At 38.0% G+C, this 22,574-nt stretch overlaps 3 protein-coding genes across 4 annotated transcripts; all 3 read right to left on the bottom strand.

Annotated features, from left to right (window-relative positions):
- Positions 1-3,238: 3,238 nt before the first annotated feature.
- LOC141683183 (G-type lectin S-receptor-like serine/threonine-protein kinase At4g27290) lies at positions 3,239-6,755 on the bottom strand. Of its 2 annotated transcripts, none has more exons than XM_074487873.1 (6): positions 5,820-6,755; positions 5,432-5,538; positions 5,139-5,269; positions 4,117-4,744; positions 3,889-4,039; positions 3,239-3,816 (listed from the first exon to the last, which is right to left on the bottom strand). In XM_074487873.1, the coding sequence occupies exons 4-6, from the start codon at positions 4,176-4,178 to the stop codon at positions 3,511-3,513; spliced, it is 519 nt and encodes a 172-aa protein (XP_074343974.1). In that variant the 5' UTR covers positions 4,179-4,744; positions 5,139-5,269; positions 5,432-5,538; positions 5,820-6,755; the 3' UTR covers positions 3,239-3,510. The 2 variants fall into 2 exon arrangements, with proteins under 2 accessions (XP_074343974.1, XP_074343973.1); XM_074487872.1 differs by having other exon boundaries at positions 4,117-4,725.
- LOC141685407 (G-type lectin S-receptor-like serine/threonine-protein kinase At4g27290) lies at positions 4,462-7,446 on the bottom strand. Its single transcript, XM_074490510.1, has 5 exons — positions 7,322-7,446; positions 6,460-6,703; positions 5,820-6,126; positions 5,139-5,269; positions 4,462-4,725 (listed from the first exon to the last, which is right to left on the bottom strand). Exons 1-5 carry the CDS (start codon positions 7,444-7,446, stop codon positions 4,462-4,464), a joined length of 1,071 nt encoding a protein of 356 aa, XP_074346611.1.
- A 9,798-nt stretch (positions 7,447-17,244) lies between these two features.
- Positions 17,245-20,811, bottom strand: LOC141683668 (G-type lectin S-receptor-like serine/threonine-protein kinase At4g27290). Its single transcript, XM_074488416.1, has 7 exons — positions 19,355-20,811; positions 19,080-19,196; positions 18,841-18,998; positions 18,313-18,523; positions 17,956-18,196; positions 17,727-17,877; positions 17,245-17,638 (listed from the first exon to the last, which is right to left on the bottom strand). The coding sequence occupies exons 1-7, from the start codon at positions 20,625-20,627 to the stop codon at positions 17,327-17,329; spliced, it is 2,463 nt and encodes an 820-aa protein (XP_074344517.1). The 5' UTR covers positions 20,628-20,811; the 3' UTR covers positions 17,245-17,326.
- Between the last annotated feature and the right edge of the window lie 1,763 nt (positions 20,812-22,574).

Raw genomic sequence — 22,574 nt, 5'->3', positions numbered from 1 at the left:
GTTTTTTATCCATAACACCTATCAGTTGTACAAACATCCATTAAAAAGTACGATGATATACTAAATCAAGTTATCGTTCATATTTTAATTTTAAAGAAGAATTAGGCTTATAACATATTTTAACATGAAATCTTCACAAGTATCATGACTTGCGAGTCACCAAAAAAGGCATGGAGCATGTTAAAGGAAGAGTTTGAAGGAATTGCTAAAATAAAGTTGATGCAAGTTTTGAATCTCAAACGAGAATTTGAGATGCAGCGGATGAAGGGGAACGAAACTATTAGGAAATATGTGAGTAAGCTTATGAGCATTGTTAACAAAATTAGGTTGTTTGGTGTTCTAGTGAGCGTTACTGAAAAACATGAGTCTAAAATATACTCACTTGAAGATTCCAAAGACCTATCCAAAGTAACCCTAATGGAGTTAGTCAATGCCCTTAGTACCGTAGACCAAAAGATATCAATGAGGGAGGAAGAAAATGTAACAAATAATAATTTACATCTGACTTTATCTTTACTAATTATATAATTCAATGTTACTTTATTCAGATTTAATATTACATTATAACATTACAACAAAAGTGTTTTATATTGTGAAAATGAAAATGATCAATCAAATATGTGATTTTTTCAATATTTTAAAAACTATGTGGATCAGGTCAATGTTAATTGATGAATTTTGAAATTGATATTTATCTAACATCTTATAAAATTAGAATTTTATTCAATACATTAAAAGTTCTCACCAACTTTAGCTAATGAATTATGACATTTATAATTATATAATATCAACTTAGACATTGAATCTCAAAAACTAATATTTTTAATTAAAAATTAATTTATATTAATGATACTGTAAATTTTACTTTATTGAATATTATGATCACAAGTCTTTACGATTTTAGTTATGTATTTTTAATCTTTTTTAAATTGAGTAAAGAAATTATAAGTCACTAATATCTTACATGAAAATCAAACTATCTTTGCATAATATTTATAAATAAAAAATGGTCAAGAATATTATTATTTACATAATATACAAAAAAAAGTCTAAAATAATAAACCTCTATATATCATAAGCATAAACATAAGATCCAAAAAAATAAGTTACCATTGAGGCCGAACAAAAAAAGAGTTAACGAGAGACTGTAATTAAACTGTTTGATAGAAATTGCCAAAAAGAGAATGTTGATTGTTGGAAACATATGTACAATTGGCATCGTTAAACCGGTCTCCGATCTGGATTCATGTCGGGAGAAACCTGAACTTAAGGCGGCAGAAAGTTAAAGGTGATGCATGATTCATTCATTCATCCTCTTTCTTAGGTACAAATTTTCTTTCTTCTATTCATTATATTTATGAATTGTTGATTTGTTTCCTGATTTTGGGGTAAAGTAGAGCTCTTATTTATGTATTGAATTGGGGATTTTATGGGTAATTGAGTAATTCGAAATTTATAGTTTTTGTATCTTATATGGAGATTAGGTTTCAATGTCCAAACGTAATGGGTCATCTTCGCAAAAGATTTCCATGTTTTTTCATCCAAAAAAAGTTCAGAAAATAAATAATGACGAACATGTTGTGCCTGAAGGCGTGCAAGTGCAGCAGATGGAATCTCAATTAGTACATAATGTAGTACTGGAGAAACCTGAAATTGTTGTTAATTTTGAGCGTAATCCGGGTTTGCGTCGTCAAATACATGAATATCCAAAAGAACAATGGAATGAATATCCGGGTTTAAAAATTTGAAGAGAATATCAAATTCAAGAGAATGTTTTTTTTCGCAACATAAAGGAGTTCCTTCTTGCTCACAACATAATATTTTTGTGAGCTCCTCTGAAAATTTGATGAAGCCTTCTCAACGAATTGATAATGTACTTCGAGTACGATCTCAATAAGAAATTTTAAAAAATTGTTTACGTGTTGAGGCAACAATGAAATGTGTCTGATGGTTCGCATTACAAGGATGTGCCTTCAGGGGGATGATGAATCTCCTGACTCAGAAAATTGTGGGAACTTTATTGAATTACTTAAGTTTATGGGAGAGTTAAATGAAAATATTGGCTTGGCTATCATGGGAAATGCTCCAGGGAATGCCATTTATACTGGTCCCCTCATTCAAAAGCAAGCTTTACATCTTCTGGTCAATAGTGTCAGGAAGCAGATTCGTAAAGAAATTGGAAATTCAAAATTTTGCATTCTCGTTGATGAAGCTCAAGATAGTTCTACTCAAGAACAAATGGGGATTATTATTAGATTTGTTGATGAAGGTGGTCTTGTTCAGGAACGTTTCAACTATTACATTTTACAGGAAATGATGTGGATGAGTTAAGAAGTGAATTAGAGCACTATGAGCTTGATGTTGTTGGCGGTGCTGAATTTAACAATATATCAACTATTTCCGAACTATGTCACATGTTGGTCAAGACCAAAAATTTAAAATCGTTTGTTATGATTGATAGGTTGATCCGTCTTATCTTAACTCTTCGTGTTTCCACAGCATCGACTGAAAGAGTATTTTCTGCTATGAAAATTCTCAAGACTGATCTTCGTAGCAAGATGGATGATGCATTTTTGGGAAATATTATGGTTATAAATAGAGAGAGAGAATATGCTAAAAAAGTTGATATAGAAGCAATGATTGATGAATTTGATGAAATGGATGATCGGCGCTTAAATTTTCGGTGAAGACTTGTCAAGCCCACCCCATCCTAAATTCCTGTTTCCGTCCTTTTGCATGAATGTATAACTTCTCTGTCTACGTGTATGTCTGTGTGCATTGTTGTTTGGCTTGAATAAAATTTCTTATTTCTGTGTGGGTTGGTGTTGTTATTTGCTGAAATTGAGTCACTGATAATTACTCCTGAAAGCTTAAACTACTTTGATTAATCAGTATCTTTTCTTTTTCCAAGGATATCAGTTGGAGGAATAAACTAACATTATTTATAAATTAGGAGGAATGAGCTCTATTTTACCCATTGCTCACGAGTTTTAAAAGAATAGGAAAGCAAGTGAAGGGTAAGTAAATTAGTTTCATTTCCCTTCGTCCTTCGTAATCGTGCTCCCAAATTTTTTAAAGGAACGAAAGCAAGTGTTAATTAATGCAAATTTGACAATATTTCACTCTAAAACTTTCACTAAAAAAATGAGATGAAATTATTTTATCTACCAAACACTTTCTTCCTATTAAAGAATGTGCATAACTGAGTAATGACAATAAAACAATGAAGTATCCGGCAATCAGTTTTATATCATTCTAATCAAAGCAATAGAAGAATTTTCCTGTTTAAATGTTGGCAGCACTGTACAACTAATGAAACCTTAGGTCTAATTTAAACTCTAATATGTTAGAATATTACAAGGCAGTCAGTTATATAGTCTTATAAGCCCACTTTGTTCGGATTACCCCACAGCAGGCGTAGTGAATTACTATTTGAACTCTTACTAACTCAAAATATATTTATTTTTGATATGTTTAATATTTACCATAGTACAAATGAAATGCTGAGCGCTATCGTGGTGCAATAGTTGTAATACTATATTCATTTGATGAAGATAATGTATGCTTCCTTGATGAATAATCTCTTTCATGCCGTTTTCTCTCCGTAAAAAATCCAGGTTTCTTGGAAATAGGCAGTGCAATTTTACTACTGAGCATCATAACCACAGATGACATGTCTGGTCTGTCTTCCGGATATTCTTGAACACAAAGTAATCCAACTTGAATAACTCGAAACACTTCATGTTGATTACTTGACTCCAAGATTGCCCTGTCGACCAGTTCCGTAAGCTTGTCCTCATTGAAACATCTCCATGCCTGATAGTTTCCATATTAGAGATTACAAGTAAGCATGCCTATACATTAGCATAAATTTCTGTATGCACTTACATGTCCCAGAAGGTTGAGATTGTGATCTGGATGCTCAAAACATCTGTTTCTCTCTCCACTGAATATTTCTAATAGTAAGACACCGAAACTAAAAACATCAGATTTGGTTGAGAATAGTCCATCAATAGCATACTCGGGAGACATGTAACCACTGTTGCACATAAAAAGTACATCTTAGTTATGTGTGAAGAAGTAAAAATTTAATTGCAGTTTTAAATGCAATCGTACCAAGTCCCAACGATTCTTGTCGTGTTTGCTTCAGTTTGGCTTCCTCCAAAACTTCTTGCCATGCCAAAGTCTGATATTTTTGGATTCAAATCAAGATCAAGTAAAACTTTGCTAGCTTTAAGATCTCTGTGGATAATTCTTAGTTTGGAGTCCTGATGAAGATACAAAAGCCCCCTAGAAACTCCATTTATTATACTGTAGTACCGTTGCCAATCCGCTAAGCTTCTTTTTTCTTTATCTATGAATGTTTCATCAGAATTAGTTTAAAACTTCAAATAACTCCACTATTAAAAGATTTAAAAGATGAATCTTCAGTAAATATTAGGATAACACTAATCTCATATCTTAGAAGATATTAGAAGTTGAGAAAAAGAATATCATGTAGAAGAGGGATATAGCAAAGATGAAAGAATCTAGACTTTTGTTGGGCAAATACTCATAAATTAATATCCTTTCCTGTTCCTCAATACAATAACCAAGAAGCGAGACAAGATTTCGATGCTGAAGTTTAGCAATCAATGAAACTTCGTTCTTGAATTCATCTATTCCTTGACTTGAACTGTCTGAGAGCCTTTTTACAGCTACTAGTTGCCCATCCTCTAGCATACCCTGCAAATAGTTTCATATTCTGTTTCACAGGTGAACTTGGATCTCTCTTTCTTGATCACCTTTTTAATGCTATCTTATTATTTTCATTATGTTTCGAAAATGCCAGATTGTCTTTAAGTTTACATGAATCGTTTCATTTGCAATGAGATAAAAACAAAGTCGTGCAAGTACCAGGATATCCATCAACATTAATTTTGTTTGCGCCATGCTGTGTATTAGTACTTCTTTTATTTACCATACTATAGAACAATACATTGTCACTTCTATCCACTAGTACTACCAAATTAAAGAAAGAATATTTAAGCAAGTTCAGATCGAATGAACAACATTATACTGTATGATGCTGAATCCAGTATTGGGGAAAAGCTATTGATGAATATCATATATCTTATTATTGTGCAAACAGTACTGACCTTGTAAACAGGTCCAAAGCCTCCTTCTCCGATCTTATTATTTTGGGAGAAGTTAGTGGTGGCATTAGCAATTTTTCTGAAGTCAAATAATGGTAACTCCAATTTTTCTTCTTCATTTGTACTCAACCTTCCTGCAAAATGAGAACAAACTTATAGCAAATGGCGATCTAGTATTAAAAATGTTAGACAGTATACTCCTAAACTTTAATTTATTATTCAAAGGGGTCTATTTTGTATTAATTCAGTACTTATACAGAATATTAAACAATTAAACACTTGCCTCTTCTGTTCACCTTTCTCTTCTTAAGCAGATGCAGGAAGATGAAGGCTGTCATCACTGTTACTGGTACTGTAATTGATATGAATAATATTTGCTTCGCTCTGGATCTCTTGCTTTCATCTGCAGCAAACCAAACTTAAGGTAGTCTTTCTGACATTCTATTTAGTGCATATATATAAGAACTTGAACCGATAAGAGAAGTCAGTTACTTCAATCGGGATTAGGGGTAAATTTTTGAACTGTAAAGAGGAGAAGCCTAGTGAATACTTCTATTCTCTTAAAAATGGGAGTTTGAGCCTCCGGTGGAGGCATGTGTATGAGTATCAGGGTAAGGGTCCTTGCTAACACCCTGGTTGCGTTTATAAAGAAGTGATTATGTGACTGTGAATTGATTCTTTTACCTAATTCCGAGGCTGGCATTCTCACATATATACTTTGTGCATCTTCTGTGTAGCCCTCAATGTCCATCAATTCCGCAAACCATAACACGCATCCACTTCCACCATTTTCGACATTTATATTTGAATAGGCTGTACAATTGCAGTTCTTCAAGCACGTACTTTTGCATTCTTTGAGACTCATGCTCAAATTGTACCACGACTGTCGGGTGTCGGGCAATTTCACTCCCATATACTTGATAAAACCATCTCCATGTCCACAATCCAATGGATTTATGCGAACACACCCATCTGTCCAGTCAGCTGCTTCCTATTTTTCAGGATTTTTTGGTTTAAACCCTCTCAAACATGCACATTTTGGAGAGCTGTTAACGTCACAAGTAGCATATTGACCGCAAGATGCATATCGATCACAGTCATTAACCAGTAGAGTCAAATAAGTTGTCCATTCTTGATCTTAATAATTCCATATCAGGCGGTGAAGACTACCATTTGGATCCGGTATTAACCTTGTGACAGGTGTAGTGGAACTTGTATTGAAAAGATGATATGTATAATAGATCTCCCTCTGTTCAATAAAAAAATCATTTATATAAATCTTATTTGCTTTCGGTACTGGATCACCACTAAACCGATTACCTACCCATGGTCCGGTCCTAGCTTGTAGTTCTGAACCTTTCCAAACTAGCATCTGAGGATAACCATGTGTATCCATTTGATGTATATGACTTCCTGGAGACGGATCATCAACACTTTTCCAGGATGAATAATACCATTGCCGCCCTGTTACCAAATCCTTTCCGAATTTCATACCTGGTAACATAGTATCTCCAGGATAGTCAAAACTCTGCCATACAAAATTTTCTGGGCCACTTTCTGGCTCGTCCCTGAACACAAGATTTCCTATAAGAAAATGGTAGAAAAGACTTTTAAAGCGGTGCTTGCCATCATTTTTTTCTTCTTGAAACCCCTGGCTAACTTTTTATGACAGTAAGTAATGTGCTAACAATATTATTATTATTATTAGACTATAATTCTAGGAGATGATCTCTTTGCTTAATTTGTCAACCTCTATAAATGAGGTTGTTATCTTATATTTATACTATGTCTCAAATGGACTATTCATTACAAAGTGGGCTTCTTGGGCCGATTACAAGATATTATAATTTAATCTATTTTGGGCTCCTCTCTTCTAGCCCAAGGTCCAACATTTGTCCCCTCCCAATTTTTAAGCAATATCTTTAGATTTGTTCCTGATTATCTTTTTAATTCCTGCAAAATTAATTAGTAGGTGACAATAAACGGAAGGAAAAAAATTAAAAAATTAAAAAATAACGTAAAAAAAAGGGGATTAAACATTGAACCCAATTTTGGTAACGAATTTTATCTTTATTATATGTGTATTTTTGCCCTTGGAAGTATATATGTATATATTTATTTTTGTGTTTACTACTCTTTTTGTTTTAATTTTTGTTAACGTTGATTGAAGGTGTCCCTTCGGTTACCCGGCTTTCTTAACAAAAGCGGCTGCAGCTCCCGGAAATCCTCTGTGTGCCCGTTGATTTCTCTTCCTCTGTAAGTCTCTTTCCTTCCTCTTTTCTTCTTCTTTAAATTTATTTGTGCCCTGCATTGTCTTATAGTAGTAGACTGTTACTGTACCGTTCTTGGATCTATGGATCAGTCAAGTTCGTCGTCACTACCTGCCGAGTTTTCCCGCAATCCCGGTAAGAGGCCCTTAGATGAAGGGGATCAAGAATCTTCCCTTAATCTGGGTCACTTGGAGATTCCTGATTTAGAGCAATGTGGCTCTTTTGATTTTCTTGATTATGATGAGTTCTTGAAGGGCATTCCTGTAGGACCATTGCCCTCGCCGCCTTTGAGTCCCCGAACTGTAGAGAGTAGGAATAGGATAGTGGAGGAAAGTTTGTGGTTGGGAATGAGTGAATTTAGAGGGAAATCCAGTTTGAATTACTTAAGTCATTACATCACCAGGAACCCGCCGGTGGATAAATTGAGGCAATATGTGGATCTGTCAAATGGGTATCGGTATCGGGTACCGACGGCTGATGAGAGAGTCTGGATGATGCCGGAATATGGGATGCATGGGATACCGATGATTGCGTTTCATTTCGGCCTTCGATTGCCTATGCATCCCTTCTTCTTAACGATGTTCGAGGCGATTGGTTGTGGAATAAGTCAATTAACACCGAACTCTATAGCACAGTTGAGTGGATTTGTGGCCTTGTGTTGTGATAAGGGGCTAGTACAGTCTTTCAAACTTTGTTTCTCGATATATGCGGTCCGTTATCATCACGGTCAAGTCTACTTCGATTGTCCTTATAGGAGAGTTAAAATTGTTAGTGTTCGATCTTCGAACTCTGGGTATCATTCGAGGTGGTTGTATTTTGGGGGGCCCGATTTAGAATTTGTGAAGCCTTGTGGAAAAGTGAGTCAATTAATGATCGACTATCTGAATAATTTGGAGAAATGCGACGATAGTGAATTGAATGAATTTCAGGGGTTGGTATCGGTGTATACCCATTTGCAATTAGCAGACTTGAGTTTTTTAAAGATTCATGATTGTAAGGGGTTTGGCCTCCCCTTTTCTTATTTTTCACTTCGTCCTTCTCTTCTCTTTTTTTTATTTAACAAGTGTTCTGACTTTCTCTTCTCTCATCTTTTATTATTTTTGTTTAGTGGCTGGTGATTCTTTGCAGAAGATTTTGAATAGTGGGATAAGTAAAGAGATGGATAAAGCCATGATGTTGCTGCTTCAACGTGCTTCGAGGAAGGGTGCCGATGGGATGCAAGCCGGATCTTCGAGGGGTGGGCCATCTCCAGCTGGACGTTCTGTTTCTATCGAACTTATAGATGAGCAAGGTAATAAAGTAGTGGATGATGCTGAGAAGGTTGTTCATGATCCTGTACTTGCCGACGTGAACCCTCGCAAGAGGAACCGTCGTGAGATAGAAGAAGAAAATATTGGGGGAGATGATATTGTTGAGAATGTTACAGTAGGCGGTGGGATCTATAAGACTATAACATTTATTGGGAGTCGAGCCTTGATGACCAACACAATTGACCCTCGGTCGAGGAAGGAAGTGATGAGGGCGGAGATCCAGCCGTCGGAACGTTGGACCGGAGGTTCGACGGTGCCTCTAAGGGTTTTTAAGTTATTTCAGCTTCCTCAAGACTCTGTTGCCTATACCGGTCATCGTCGTGACGAGCTTGCTGATAGGTGCAAGGGTCGAATTGGCCGGGTATGTGTTTCATATAGCAGTTTGTATTTTGGTTTAATCTAGTTTAGTTTTTTTTTAACTCAAATATGTTTCCTTGCAGTTTTTGTCTGATTTCATGCATGTCTTGGATGAATATCAATCGATTGATGGGAGTGAGGTTCGAAGCAATTTGGAAGCCGAGGTGTTGGCGTTGAAGGGGGAGAAAAAGAGGCTGGGATCTAGCTGTCTGGATTTAGAGAAGAAAGTGAGTGATTTGTCATCGACAAATACGACCCTGTCGAAGCGCGTTACGGAGTTGGAGTCGATGGAAAAATCATCGAACAAGAAGATACTTGAGCTCGAGGGTAGACTTCGAGATGTTGAGTCAGAGCATGACGAGCTGAAGGTTAAGTGTGAGGGTTTAGATCGGCAAGTTGGCGGAATGGATCAGTCCTATAAGCTGATTGTGGAAGAAAATGTTACGCTTAAGGCTCGAGTTGAGAAGACTGTGGAGGACATCGTTAATGCTCTTGGGGATGGCTATGGGCGTTGTGTTGCCCGTATGAAGAATGCAGGGTTCGACACTTCGGGGCATTCTTTCGAGGATTATATTCGCGAACTTGCTGCCTCGCGACCTGATGATCCAGCTGGAGGTTCTTGAAGGCGGGGAATGCCCCGTCAATGATGTATTTTTAACTTTCTTTTTAAAGACTCGTGTTTCCTATTTGTTGTTGGCTACTTGTATTCTCCATGTTTTATTTAAACCCTACAACGATCTGGTTTTATTTGGGTTTTTCTTTGAAGGATTTTATGCGGTAGATGAACGATCTTGTTTGAAAGATATCCGTATTTATGCTTTTTGTTCTTCGTTATCGCGTCAATTTTCCATTTTTAGTTGCTCCGTATATCTATTTTGAAGACGTTAAGAAGGTGTTTAACGACTTCCATGTCGTCTAGTATGTGTAATTGAGAGAGTTGTGTTGTGTTGTTGTTATTTTTTTTATTTGGGGAATGGTCTGGTGTACTTTTTGTGCGATAACGTAGTTATGGTATAGGGAGAAAGAAGTTTTTCCATACTTAATGGCATGCATTTGCTTTGTGTAGATAAGTTCTTGAGAAGTTGAAGTTGTTATAATTTGAAGTCCCTCGATGTGGGTTTCATAACGAACCTCATTGTATCGAGGGTTAGCTCTTGGTATGTCGACTGTCATTGTTCATCTTCTTAAAAGTACAAGCAAGATATCAAAATAACTTAAAGCTTTCATAACTTAAATTCTCTCGATGGGGGTCTCATAACGACCCTCATTGCATCGAGGGTTGGTTTTTGGTAGGGCCTTGGGGCCTCGAACTTTTAATCATTACATAGAGAATTAATCATTGGTAGAATTTCTTGAGGTGGATACCATTCCAGGCATTCTTAATTGGTTGATCATCGAGGTATGAGAGCTCGTAGGTTCCTGTGCTAACGACCTTCGACACCTTGTACGGCCCTTCCCATGTTGGTTTGAATTTTCCTGAGATTGTTGGCTGCGATGTGGCAGAGTCTCGAAGGAAGAGGTCTCCCACCTCAAATCGCCTATTTTTAACTTTCTTGTTGAAGTACCTTGTCGTCTTCTCTTGTTGAGCGATCATGCGAAGCCTAGATTCCTCTCTTGTTTCTTCAAGTAAGTCATTGTGAAAACGTAATCCTTTAGCTGCGAGAGAGGGATCAAAGACCTCAATCCTAGGAGAAATCAGGCTAATCTCGAAAGGCAAAACGGCGTCGACACCGTACGCGAGGCGGAAAGGAGATTCTCCTGTTGCACTTCGAGGAGTTTTCTGTAGGACCACAGCAGGGAGCTCATCAACCCAACATCGGGGAATTTCTTCTATCCTTTTCTTTAACCCTTGTAAGATGGTTCTGTTCGTTACTTCTGCAAGGCCATTGGCCTGTGGGTATGCAACCGATGCTTTGACATGCTGGATTTTCAAGTCGCTTAAAGCTTTCTCGAATTATGCGCCAAAAAACTGCGTTCCGTTATCTGAAACTAAAATCCTTGGAATTCTGAATCGAAACACCATATATTCCATAAAAAATTCAATCATCTCTTTTTCTCTGATCTTGGAGAGAGGTTTTGCCTCGACCCATTTCGTCGCGTAGTCGACTGCAACCACGATGTATTGACACTGTCCTCTAGACTTCGGGAAAGGTCCCACGATATCGACTCCCCATTGATAGAAAGGGCAAGGAGCGAGGATCGAGTTGATCTCTGTTATGGGTCGATGACTCACGTTCCCATGTCGTTGGCATGGCTGACATTTACGGGCGTAGCTTTCACAATCTTTTCGGAGTGTTGGCCAATACATCCCCTGTCTCATGATTTTAAGAGCTAGGTTCTTTCCCCCGAGATGTTCACCACATATTCCCGTATGAACCTCGAGGATTGCTTGGTCGGCCTCTTCTGGGCTTAAGCATCGGAGAAGTGGTTCAGTTAAAGCACGTCGATACAACACTGAACTGATCGTGCAATAATTTCTTGCCTTAAATATGATAGCGCGGGCTTCACTTTTTTCCATGGGAAGTTTGTTTTCTAGGATGTACTCGAGGATAGGGCTTCGCCAGTCAGGGTTGCTTTGAATATTGTGTACCATCACCACGTCAATAGCGGGGATTTCAGACTGTCAACATATAATGGATCGAGGTTCAACTTCAGGTTGGACGAGGCTAATTGGTGAGTGAATCCGCCCATTGATTTTCTGTTCTATCGACATTTGACAGTTTCCAGGAGGAGAATTTTTTGAGAAGCTCTTGTGTCATTGCAAGGTATTTAGCCATGCTTTCATTGTGGGTCTTAAACTCTCCGCTTATTTGCTTAGCCACCAACTGGGAATCGTCAAATATGTCGATAATGTCTACCTCGAGGTCCGTTGCCAATTTTAATCCCGCAATTAGTGCCTCGTATTCGGCCACGTTATTTGTTGCTTGAAATTTGAACTTAAGGGCTTGTTGGACTTTAAATCCTTCTGGGCTGATAAGAATTATCCCTGCGCCCCCAGAATTTGAGGTCGATGATCCGTCGATAAACAATAGCCATAGCCTTGGTTGGGTTTCCTCGGGGTCTAACCCTTTGGCCTTGAATTGGCATTCTGCCACAAAGTCTGAGAGGACTCGAGCTTTTATGGTTGTTCATGGTTTATATTCGATGTAGAATTGACTTAATTCGATGGTCCATGCAGCGAGTCTTCCTGTCATATCAGACTTGTGCAAGATTCTTTTGAGTGGTGCATTTGTCAACACATGTATTTCCCTTGCTTGGAAATAATATCAGAGCTTTCTGCTTGCAATGATCAAGGCGTACATGAGCTTTTCGACCTGAGGGTACCGAGTTTCAGCGTCCCGCAGTGAGTGACTAATGTAGTATACGGGGACTTCCCTTTCTTCGTCAAGTCGAACAAGGACAGCTGCCACTGTTTCATCGGATGCCGACAGATAAATGCGAAGAGCTTCACTTGGGATTGGCCTAGTGAGGATGGGAGGGTTCGTTAAAATGTTTTAAGTTCTGAGAAGCTGGATTTAAACTCATCGTTCCAGTCAAATGGTGTTGACCTTGAAGCCTTTTTTATGGTGGCGAAGAAAGGAAGACATCTTTTGGACGATTGAGGGATAAATCTTCGAAGGGCTGCTATGCACCCTGTTAGCTTCTGCAAGTCTTTGATGGATTTTGGATCCTCCATTTCTAGGATGGCTTTTGTCTGTGTGGGGTCAGCCTCGATGCCTCGCTGTGTGATCAGAAATCCCAGGAACTTGTCGGACGTAAGCTCGAATGAGCATTTATTAGGGTTGAGACGCAAGTTATGTTTCCGGGCATTTTCAAAAGTCTCACGAAGATCAAGTGAGTGATTAGCGGTGAGCTTGGACTTGGTTATCATGTCGTCGACATAAATTAACATGTTTTTTCCTATTTGTGATCCAAAGATTGTGTCCATCATCTGTTGGAAGGTTGCGCCAGCATTAATCATTCTGAAAGGCATGACTCGATACCCGAACACTCCTCTGTGAGTAATGAATGCCATTTTTTCCCAATCACGAGAATCCATTTTTATCTGGTTGTACCCCGAAAACGCATCCATAAATGAAAGGAGTTCGTTTCCTGCTGTAGAGTCTATCAGCTGATCAATGTTTGGGAGTGGGTAGAAGTCTTTGGGGCATGCTTTGTTAACGTCCGAATAGTCGACACACATTCGCCACTTTCCATTGTGTTTCTTGACTAAAACGACATTGGAGATCCATGTGGGGAACTGGACGGGCTCGATGAATTTAACTTTGAGTAGCCGGTCAATTTCTTGATCGATAGCTGCCCTTTTCTCATCAGAAAATATTCGACGCTTCTTTCGCACTGGGACAACGTTTTTATTGATATGGAGGGAGTGGCGTGCGACAACCTCGGGGATTCCTGGCATATCTTTTGGGTCCCAGGAGAAAATATCAGCGAATTCTCTAACAAGGTCAACGATATCTTATTTCAAATGTTCAGGGAGTCCTTTTCCCACCTTGGTTGTCTTTCCTGGGTTGCCAATGACCACTTCGATCTCTTCTATTTCTTCTGCGGGGAAACATGAATTATGGTTTGTATATTCAATTGAATTGCGGGGGTCAATCTCGAGTACTTGGTTGACTCCTAGATCTTCTTCCCCCTTTTTCTTTGGGGAAACTGTTGTCAGGTAACATTATCTCGTGGTCGTTTGATCTCCAATCATCTCTCCGACCCCGAAGTCAGTGGGAAATTTCATCTTTAAATAGGAGATTGAAGTTATTGTCTTTAGGGTTGTGATAGTAGTGCGACCCAAGATGGCATTAAAGCTGGAAGAAGCACTGATCACATGAAATTTAACGACTTTCCAAACCTGAAAAGGTGGTGAGCCAAAGAGAACTAGCATATCAATGGTTCCTACCACATGGACCTCATTTCCAGTAAATCCGTACAACGGCGTTCGAGAGTTCTCGAGCCGCCGATCTCTGATGTCCATCCGTGAAAAGGCGTGGTGGTAGAGGACATCGACAGAACTTCCGTTGTCGACCAACATCTTTTTCACAATATTGTTTCCTACTCGGTTTGTGATGACGAGAGCATCTTGATGACCCTCAATGAGACCAGGATGATAATCTTCATCGGAGAAGGAAATGACTGGGGTCGGGCTCGCGCGAGGGCGTTTAACTGTCGGAGGGTTGACATTGAAAACTTCTAAGAGCGTATGCTTTTCTGGAGTTGTGAGAGAATCCTCCAGAAGCTGCTCCCCCGAATATGACGTCAATGACCCGATCCTCTTGATCCCGATGGTGACGTCTAGGATTGTCCTCTTGTTGTACGTAATGTACTAACTGTCCTCGACGAATCTTTCCTTCTATGAGGTTGCTAAGTTGAAAGTATTGTTCTGTGGTGTGACCGGTATCTTCATGATACTCGTAATATCTGGAATTAGGGGGTCTCCCGGCCTTCATGGGCCTCGGTGGTCTGTAGTCTGGTTCTGTTTTTAGAACTGCCAGAATTGTTGTTTTCTCTGTGTTCAATTTAGTGAATTCTTTTTCTGGTCGAGTGCGGGGCTGCCAGTCCCTTTCCCTTCTGTCTCTCGGAAAGCGATCATCCATACGCGGTGGAGGTGATCGACGACGCTCATGGCGTCTTTCTCGCGCAGGGGATTGCGGGCTATAACTACGACGGCGTTCATGCCTTGAAGAGCGTCGTGGTGACTGAATGCAGCTCAATGCTTCTTGTAGCATCATATGATGTTCAATAATTTGAAATGCTGCTTGGAGAGTTTTTGGCCTTTTTTCAAAAATTTCTTCTAAGAGTAATCTGTGTCTTGACTTATCTATGCCTGCCGTTAAGAAGTTTACGGCCATTTGTTCAATTAAATCTGGAATCTCGGCGATCTCTTCCCTAAATCGGGTTAAAAAGCTGCGAAGGCTCTCACCTGAGCACTGATGCATTGTCATCAAAGATGCTATGACCTTGATGCCTTTGTAATTACTGGAGAACCGGGCTTGAAATTTGCTTTTTAAGGTTGCCCAGGAGTCGATGGATCGAGGGGGCAGATTGCTATACCATCGGAGTGTTGTGCCTTGGAGGCATGTAGAGAAAAACTGACAACGGGCGATTTCCGAGTGGCCGAAGCCATTCGTCCGTCGAATGTGTTGAGAAATGCCAACGGGTCTGAAGATCCGTCGAAGTGATCGAGGGACGGGGTTTTTAATGTTCTGTCGATACGTGCTTTCTCGAGGAGGAGAGATAAAGGGCTTTCAGAGACAGTTTCGAATCCTGATTGATTCCTCATGATGTTACACATTTGGGCGATTTCTTCTTGCATTTTAGCAAATTCTTCATGTGATATGGACTCCGTGGATTCAGTTTGGCGTGAAATCTCGGCGGATGACACTGTCCGCTGTCGACGCTCACGTGGTTGTGAATAGGTCGACTCTGCCGATGGCTCGTATTCATACTCTACATCATCGTCATCATCCTAAAATTCTTCATCTTGCTCTTTGTTTTGTATCGTTGTTTGTTGGAGCTCTCGTCGGAGACGGTGAATTTCACGCTTTCACTCGAGTTTGGCCTGCAGCCTCCGAGTCTCGCGCTTGAGCAGCTCTAGCTCTTCGTCTGAATCACATGGTTCTTCTGGGTCTTCCAGATTTTCTTGGTTTTGAACTCTTAGCTTTTCTTTCTTTTCTAAGTGCAGTCGCATGTCGCTTGAAAGAACTTTTTTACCTTTGGAGGTTTGTATTCTAAAACGCTGATCTGACACGGATTTTCTCTTTTTGTCTTTTTGACGTGTATCCTTCCAGCTCTCCGGTTGTTCCTCCAGAGGACCTTCAGGTGGGGGAAACAAACATTTTGGTTTTAATGCCGACTGTTTTGGAAGCTCACAGCCATCGAAGGTCGAGGGATCGGCGGCAGGTTCTGCCGTCAATTCTTTCACCTGTGTTGGTCCGGCTGTTCCCGGATCAAGCTCTTCTACAATCACTTTCTGGTTGGATCTGTTAAAGCAAAGTTCCTTCTAGCGCCAAATGATGTGCTAACAATATTATTATTATTATTAGATTATAATTTTAGGACCTCTACAAATGAGGTTGTTATCTTATATTTATACCATGTCCCAACCATGTCCCAAATGGGCTATTCATTACAAAGTGGGCTTCTTGGGGCGATTACAAGATATTATAATCTAATCTATTTTGGGTTCATCTCTTCTAGCCCAAGGTCCAACAGAAAGTAAGAAGGGATTGGTCTTTTTTTGTTTGGTTGATGAAAATTTCCTAGACATATAGCTAGCAACTTTGGTCGAGTAAACGTTTTGGGTAGAGAGGTGCGTTTGGTATTGATAATTATTACTGTACTAAAGATGACTATACTAGTAAAAATAACTTTGAAAAGTCTGATTACTGTTACTTAAGGTGACAGCTTACTCATTACTTGCACTAAGCCACTCATGTGTACAAACAAGGGGAAATTTGAAAATTATTAGTCAACTAACTTAATTTCAACTTGTTTAACTTCAAACAATGGAAGCTTGTTAAGCCTACTAGTTTGGGAATTCCATTTTTAATACTTCGTAAAAAAAAATCAAACACCTCCGTAAGGAGAAAAAATGAAAAATGTATAATTGTACATCAATGAAAGATATGAAGTCTTCATTATTGGTCCACAAAAGGAGAGTCAATAATTTGATCTTTGAAAACAAGGGTTGATGCGAATGGATTCTTCATTATTGGTCCCACATACATGTCTGTAAGCCAGGTCCCGGTTTTGCAAAATCGAAAATTACATCTTGTACGTATTTTGTCTGTGCATAAATTCAGTTGACGTCCGTAAATTCAACAATTACTGCGTTTCTGTAGGCGGAGCTTAAAATCGCATCTGATCCTACGGGCAATCTCATAAAATGTTGTAATTAGTTCAAATGGTTTTCAGATCAATAGATGTTTTTGATGTAATAGGTTTGACTAATATCTTCTTATCTTGACCTGTTTTACTAAATACAGTAATCAGAAAAGAGTTTATAATTTGTGTAGTTGCTGAGCTGACTCTTAATCATGATTGAGACAAGTCTTTAATCACGATGAACTTGAGTTCAATATGCTGATATTTCTGTTTATATTGTAGTCACCAGTCATATATATGTAAAAGAAAATGGATCGAAAATGGATCAAAAATATACAATCAACAAAAAAAAACTAATAGAACTAAGGGATCAAAAATATGTAAAAGATCTAATCAAAATTTACATTTTTAATAGAGATAAAACAATAACCAATGTTTATCTGGGAGCCATAGTAGTGACACTTAAATAGTTGGAAGAAGATGACTGAAGCAGGCTTGATGATGAGTCGCCTTCATTCAATTTCCTCTCGGTGAAGAATCCAGGTTCTTTTGGCTGAGGCAGGGGAATCTCACTAGTTAGCATTAGTACCACAGTTGCCATGGTTGGCCTATCTGCTGGATATTGTTGGACGCATAACAACCCTATTTGGATTGTTCGATACACTTCAGTTCGATGTTCCTGGCTTGACTCTGCAATAACCTCATCTACTAGGTCCAAAACTTTCCCATTTGTATAGATTCTCCATGCCTAAACAATTTGGTAACACGAGTATAGTTATTTTACCATTACATAAAGATAATTAAGAAACTTACAATTTGATGGCCTAGGAACTTACATGTCCAAGAAGGTTAAGATTGTGATCAGGATGACTAAAATTTCTGTTTCTCTTCCCACTCACTATCTCCAGCACCAACACCCCAAAGCTATAGACATCAGATTTCACCGAAAAAATGCCATCAATTGCATACTCTGGGGACATGTAACCACTGCAAGAACATATCGGACCACGTATCAGATTTTGGCTGATAGAAGCACTAATTTTTATATATTATAGGAATTCTTACTATGTTCCAACCACTCTGGTTGTATTAGTAGCCCCAGTTTCATTCTCTCCGCAGATCCTTGCCATGCCAAAATCTGAAATTTTTGGGTTCATCTGGAGATCGAGTAAAATATTGCTGGCTTTGAGATCCCTATGAATGATCCGTAATCTAGAATCCTGATGAAGATAAAGAAGTCCCCTTGCGATGCCCTTTATGATGCTATAGCGCATAGGCCAGTCAAGTGCCTTACTTTGTTTTTCATCTATTCACATATTTATTAAAGTTGATATTATTTAGCAAAATAAGGTGCATAACTTAGTAGTTGAGTATCTGATCTGAAAATGAATAAGGTAAAGTTATTAAACAAGAAACAAATACCAAAGATGAATGAGTCCAAGCCTTTATTAGGCATGTATTCATACACCAACATTCTTTCCCCTTCCTGCACAGAACAGCCAAGAAGCTTCACAAGGTTTCGGTGCTGAAGTTGAGCAATGCATGAAACTTCATTCTTAAACTCTTTCAACCCTTGTCTTGAATCCTTTGAGAGCCTCTTTACAGCTATTTCTTTTCTCTCATCAAGCATACCCTACAAGGTATCAGTGTGGAAGTGTCATATATTGCAATGAATTTAAATGACATATATTATGTTGCAACTCACTCAAATAATGAAACAAGACAATGGAATATCAGTGACAATAATGCATCAACAAACTTCTCATAATGCTTTAAAGGGGATATGACTATTACAAAGTTTAACAGCTTCAATCTACTCATGAAGATTATATCTCTATTTGTGAAGCGGAAAAAGCGTTTCATCTGTATCATATGAGCATGTAAGTGGCCTAAAGTCAGACAAAGGTAGATTTCAAAAATTGTCCTAGATCATGTGCAGCAGTGTGTTACCTTGTAAACAATGCCAAAACCACCTTCTCCTAGCTTAGAGTTTGCCGAGAAGCCATTGGTGGCATTAGCTAAGGTTGTAAAATCAAATAAAGGCAACTCCAAATCCTCATCATCATTTCCATTTCCCCCGTCATTTTCAGAATACAGCTTTATTATTCCTTCAAATTCCACATCAAAAGATGTACAGTAAGAACTAAGAACAAATTTGTAAAAAAGGATATGCTAGATTATTGAATTACCTTCTGTCCGCCGCTTCTTTTTCTTCCTGATTACACAAAGGCATACGCCAAGCATCAATGTTACAGCCAACAGAATAGGTATGGTTATGAACCTTAGTTTGGATCTCTTCTTTTTAGCTGCGTATGTAGCCAGAAAATAATTTCAGTTCTCTCGTTTAGAAAAAAAAAAGGGAATTTTACAAACTTGTTATAAGTAAAACCACCATGTGCTACCTAATCTATGGTTGCAATCAGTAGTAGTAAAATTAAAATTTAAGAAGAAAGATTAAGGTTACCTAGTTCAGAAGCAGCCATTCTTATATAAAGATCTTGCCCATTTTCTTTGTGCTCTCTAATATCAATCAGCTCATTAAACCACAACAAGCATCCACTTCCGCTCCCTCTAATATCTGTATTTGAATAGGCTGAACACGAGCAATTCTTTAAGCACTCCTGCTCACATTCATCAAGATTCATATTCCTATCAAACCAAGAACGCTGAGTATCTGGTAACTTGACCCCTGAATGCTTAACAAATCCCTCTCCATCCGCACAGCTCAATTGTACTTTCCTTACACATCCACTAGACCAATCTGCAACATCCCATTCTTGTTGTTTTTTTGCCTGAAATCCATTTAAGCACTCGCACGCAGGAGAATTGTTAATGTTACAAGTCCCATAAGCGCCACACAATGCATAACGATCACAGTCATCCATTTGAACAGTAAGATAAAGTTGCCAAATTTGAAGTTTTTCAATCCATATCCATCTTTGAATATAACCAAGTGGATGCAAAATCATCCTCATAACAACAGAACCATTAACTAGTTCATAATGGTAATACAACTCCTTGTCATTAAAAACAAAATCAAACTTATAAATAGGATTTGGTTTTAAATTAGGCATACCACTAAAACGAACACCATTCCAAGGTCCAGCGCGAAAATGTATAGCAGAACCTTTCCTCAACATTAGCTGAGGAAAACCATTACGATCAATATGATTGGTATATTCACCAGGAGCTGGATCATCCTCACTTTTCCAAGAACTATGGTATCTCTCCATCCCTGTTTCAAGATTCCATCCAAATTTACTCTCTGGTAAGAAACTATTTCCAGGCTTATCAAAACTTTCCCATAAATACTTTTCAGGGTCATCCTCATTTTCATCTCTAACAACAAGATTTCCAGAATCCAACAATTGCACCACGGGATTCTCCGAAAATCGCGATATGTTGGATGACCAAACTTCATGATCAGAGCCATTTAAAATAACAAGATTGCCTCTGGTGTTGAGTTTTAAGAGACCAGAAGTAGTGTTGAGAGGAGCTTCTCTATTGGCAATCCATACAATAGTCTTGACTGATATCTTCTTGTACCATATTCCCACGTATCGATTAGTGGAGTTACCAGGGTTAATGAAGCCTAGCTCAAAATGACCACCTGATGAAACAATGGTGCTTCCATCTCTAATAGTTTGGTTGGCTCTTATAATGTCTTCTACTGACAAACAACACAAGAACGTGGAGAATAACAGAGTAATAAAAGCAGTTCTTGTTACAACTTCCATCGACTTATGTTGCAGTTAGTTGAATGAATTGGTGTGTGTGTGTGTGTGAGAGAGAGAGAGATGATGATGAAGTGTGAAGAAGAATGAGGGGATGATAAGTAGAAACGTGAGAATAGAGTGCAGTAATCAAATACTACAACAGATAAGTGTCGTTGTAGATTGTTTTACCAGTAACTTATTTAATGATGTAAAGTAATTAGCAATGGTTAAAAAGTTGATGTTGCACTTGCCCCCATTTTCTTTTGAAATTTGGCATTTGGTTGTTTAAGATAAAAAGGAAAGGGTGACTTGTATTGTGGACCATTTTATAACGAGGGGACAAGTCACAGACGCGGCTCTGTCATAATTGAGGCACCGGTGAGCCGTACTGGGCGTAATGAATAATCCCACCTTATTACATTTTTTTTAACTTATATATTAGATTAAGGGATTGATGTGCCTGTGGTTGTCCTCGGTTTTGTTCTGCCTGACGTTATAAGTTTTTTTTTATAATAGTAGGGGTATTTTTTAAATACAGGGGATTTACTTAAAATTACAAAATTATTCATTTAAAATTGTACTCAAAATCCTTATAAACTCATGTTAGATCATTGAGGTTGTCCTCAGCATCAGATTTCTCTTAGATTAATATGATAATTTTATGTACCGCAATTTTTGAAATAAAAAATAATAATTTTAGGATCTTCAACACATTTTGTTAAATAAAAATTTTATAATCAATATCAATATATGTTATAATTAGCGCAAAAGGCCCACAGGGGCGGAGCATGACAATTTTGGACTGACGGATAAAAGACTTTTAGCTCAAATTGCCTTTAAATACCGGGAATTGTGTTGTATGCTTCCTAGTTCCTGCTAGTCTCCTATTTTGTGGTTGTCAGGATGGAATTAATTTTGAGATTAAAATCTAATCAAATTATGAAAAGTGATTTTAGAAAATAGGGAAATGGATTTTTTCGTCACCCAACTTATCGTGTTTTTAGGAACTTACAATAAGTTCCTAAAAAAAAGTTGGGTGACGAAAAAATTCATTTTTCATTAGAAAATTGTTAATTACAACAATAAATATAATTGCGGTTATTCGCGTAAATTATGGTTCAAATACTCAATATAGAATATTAATTTTTTTTTTTAAAAATAGCATTAACAAATTCAAGTTCGATTCTTGATACGTTAAAATATATAAAGTGTCCGGATCAATGAGTAATGAGAGCATCTCCAAGGGTAACATGTAAAACTGTTAGTTAAAAAGTCATTATCTAAAATTTTACTGAACCTGTAAGGATTTATGCTGTAATGGTGTTAGTTATAATTATTATTAGAGATCTGAGAAATTTCAGATTGGAGTCTTTAGTCTGATAGACTCTTCCATGCAACTTAAGAGCATTTAGTAGTTTTTGGAATCTACTAAAAATGTCAGTGAGTGACTCACTTTCTTCATTGTGAAAATGCTCATATTGCTGAATCAGGAGCTGCATTTTATTTTCTCTTACTTGCTCAGTGCCATCACAAATTATCTGTATTGTGTCCCAAACTTTCTTGGCAGTTTTGCAGTTGATAATATTATCAAACATGTCTGCATCAACTCCATTGAACAAAATGTTCATGGCCTTTTTATCATTCCTGACTTGTTCAATGTCAGGGTCAGACCATTCATGTCTTGGCTTTGGAACAAATGGCTCGTTTCCTGTTGTAGCTCTCATTGGAACATGAGGACCTCTTTCTATGCAGTCCACATAGTCATCATCTTGATAAAATATATGAAGATGCATCTTTACCTTCCAATGATGGTAATTATCTTTATCAAGAAAAGGAATCTTGACTCCAACATCTTTCTTGTTCATCTTGCTGAATTGTTTTGATCTTTAAACTCTTTGTAGATTAAGAGTTTGCTCTGATACCAATTGTTAGTCCCTTAACAATGTAGCAAGAATTACAGAAGGGGGG

This window comes from Apium graveolens, chromosome 9 (genome assembly GCF_009905375.1).
Source record: "Apium graveolens cultivar Ventura chromosome 9, ASM990537v1, whole genome shotgun sequence".
Taxonomy (NCBI): Eukaryota; Viridiplantae; Streptophyta; class Magnoliopsida; order Apiales; family Apiaceae; genus Apium; species Apium graveolens.
The sequence above is the reverse complement of the archived record's forward strand: the minus strand, read 5'-3'. Positions and strand labels throughout refer to the sequence as shown.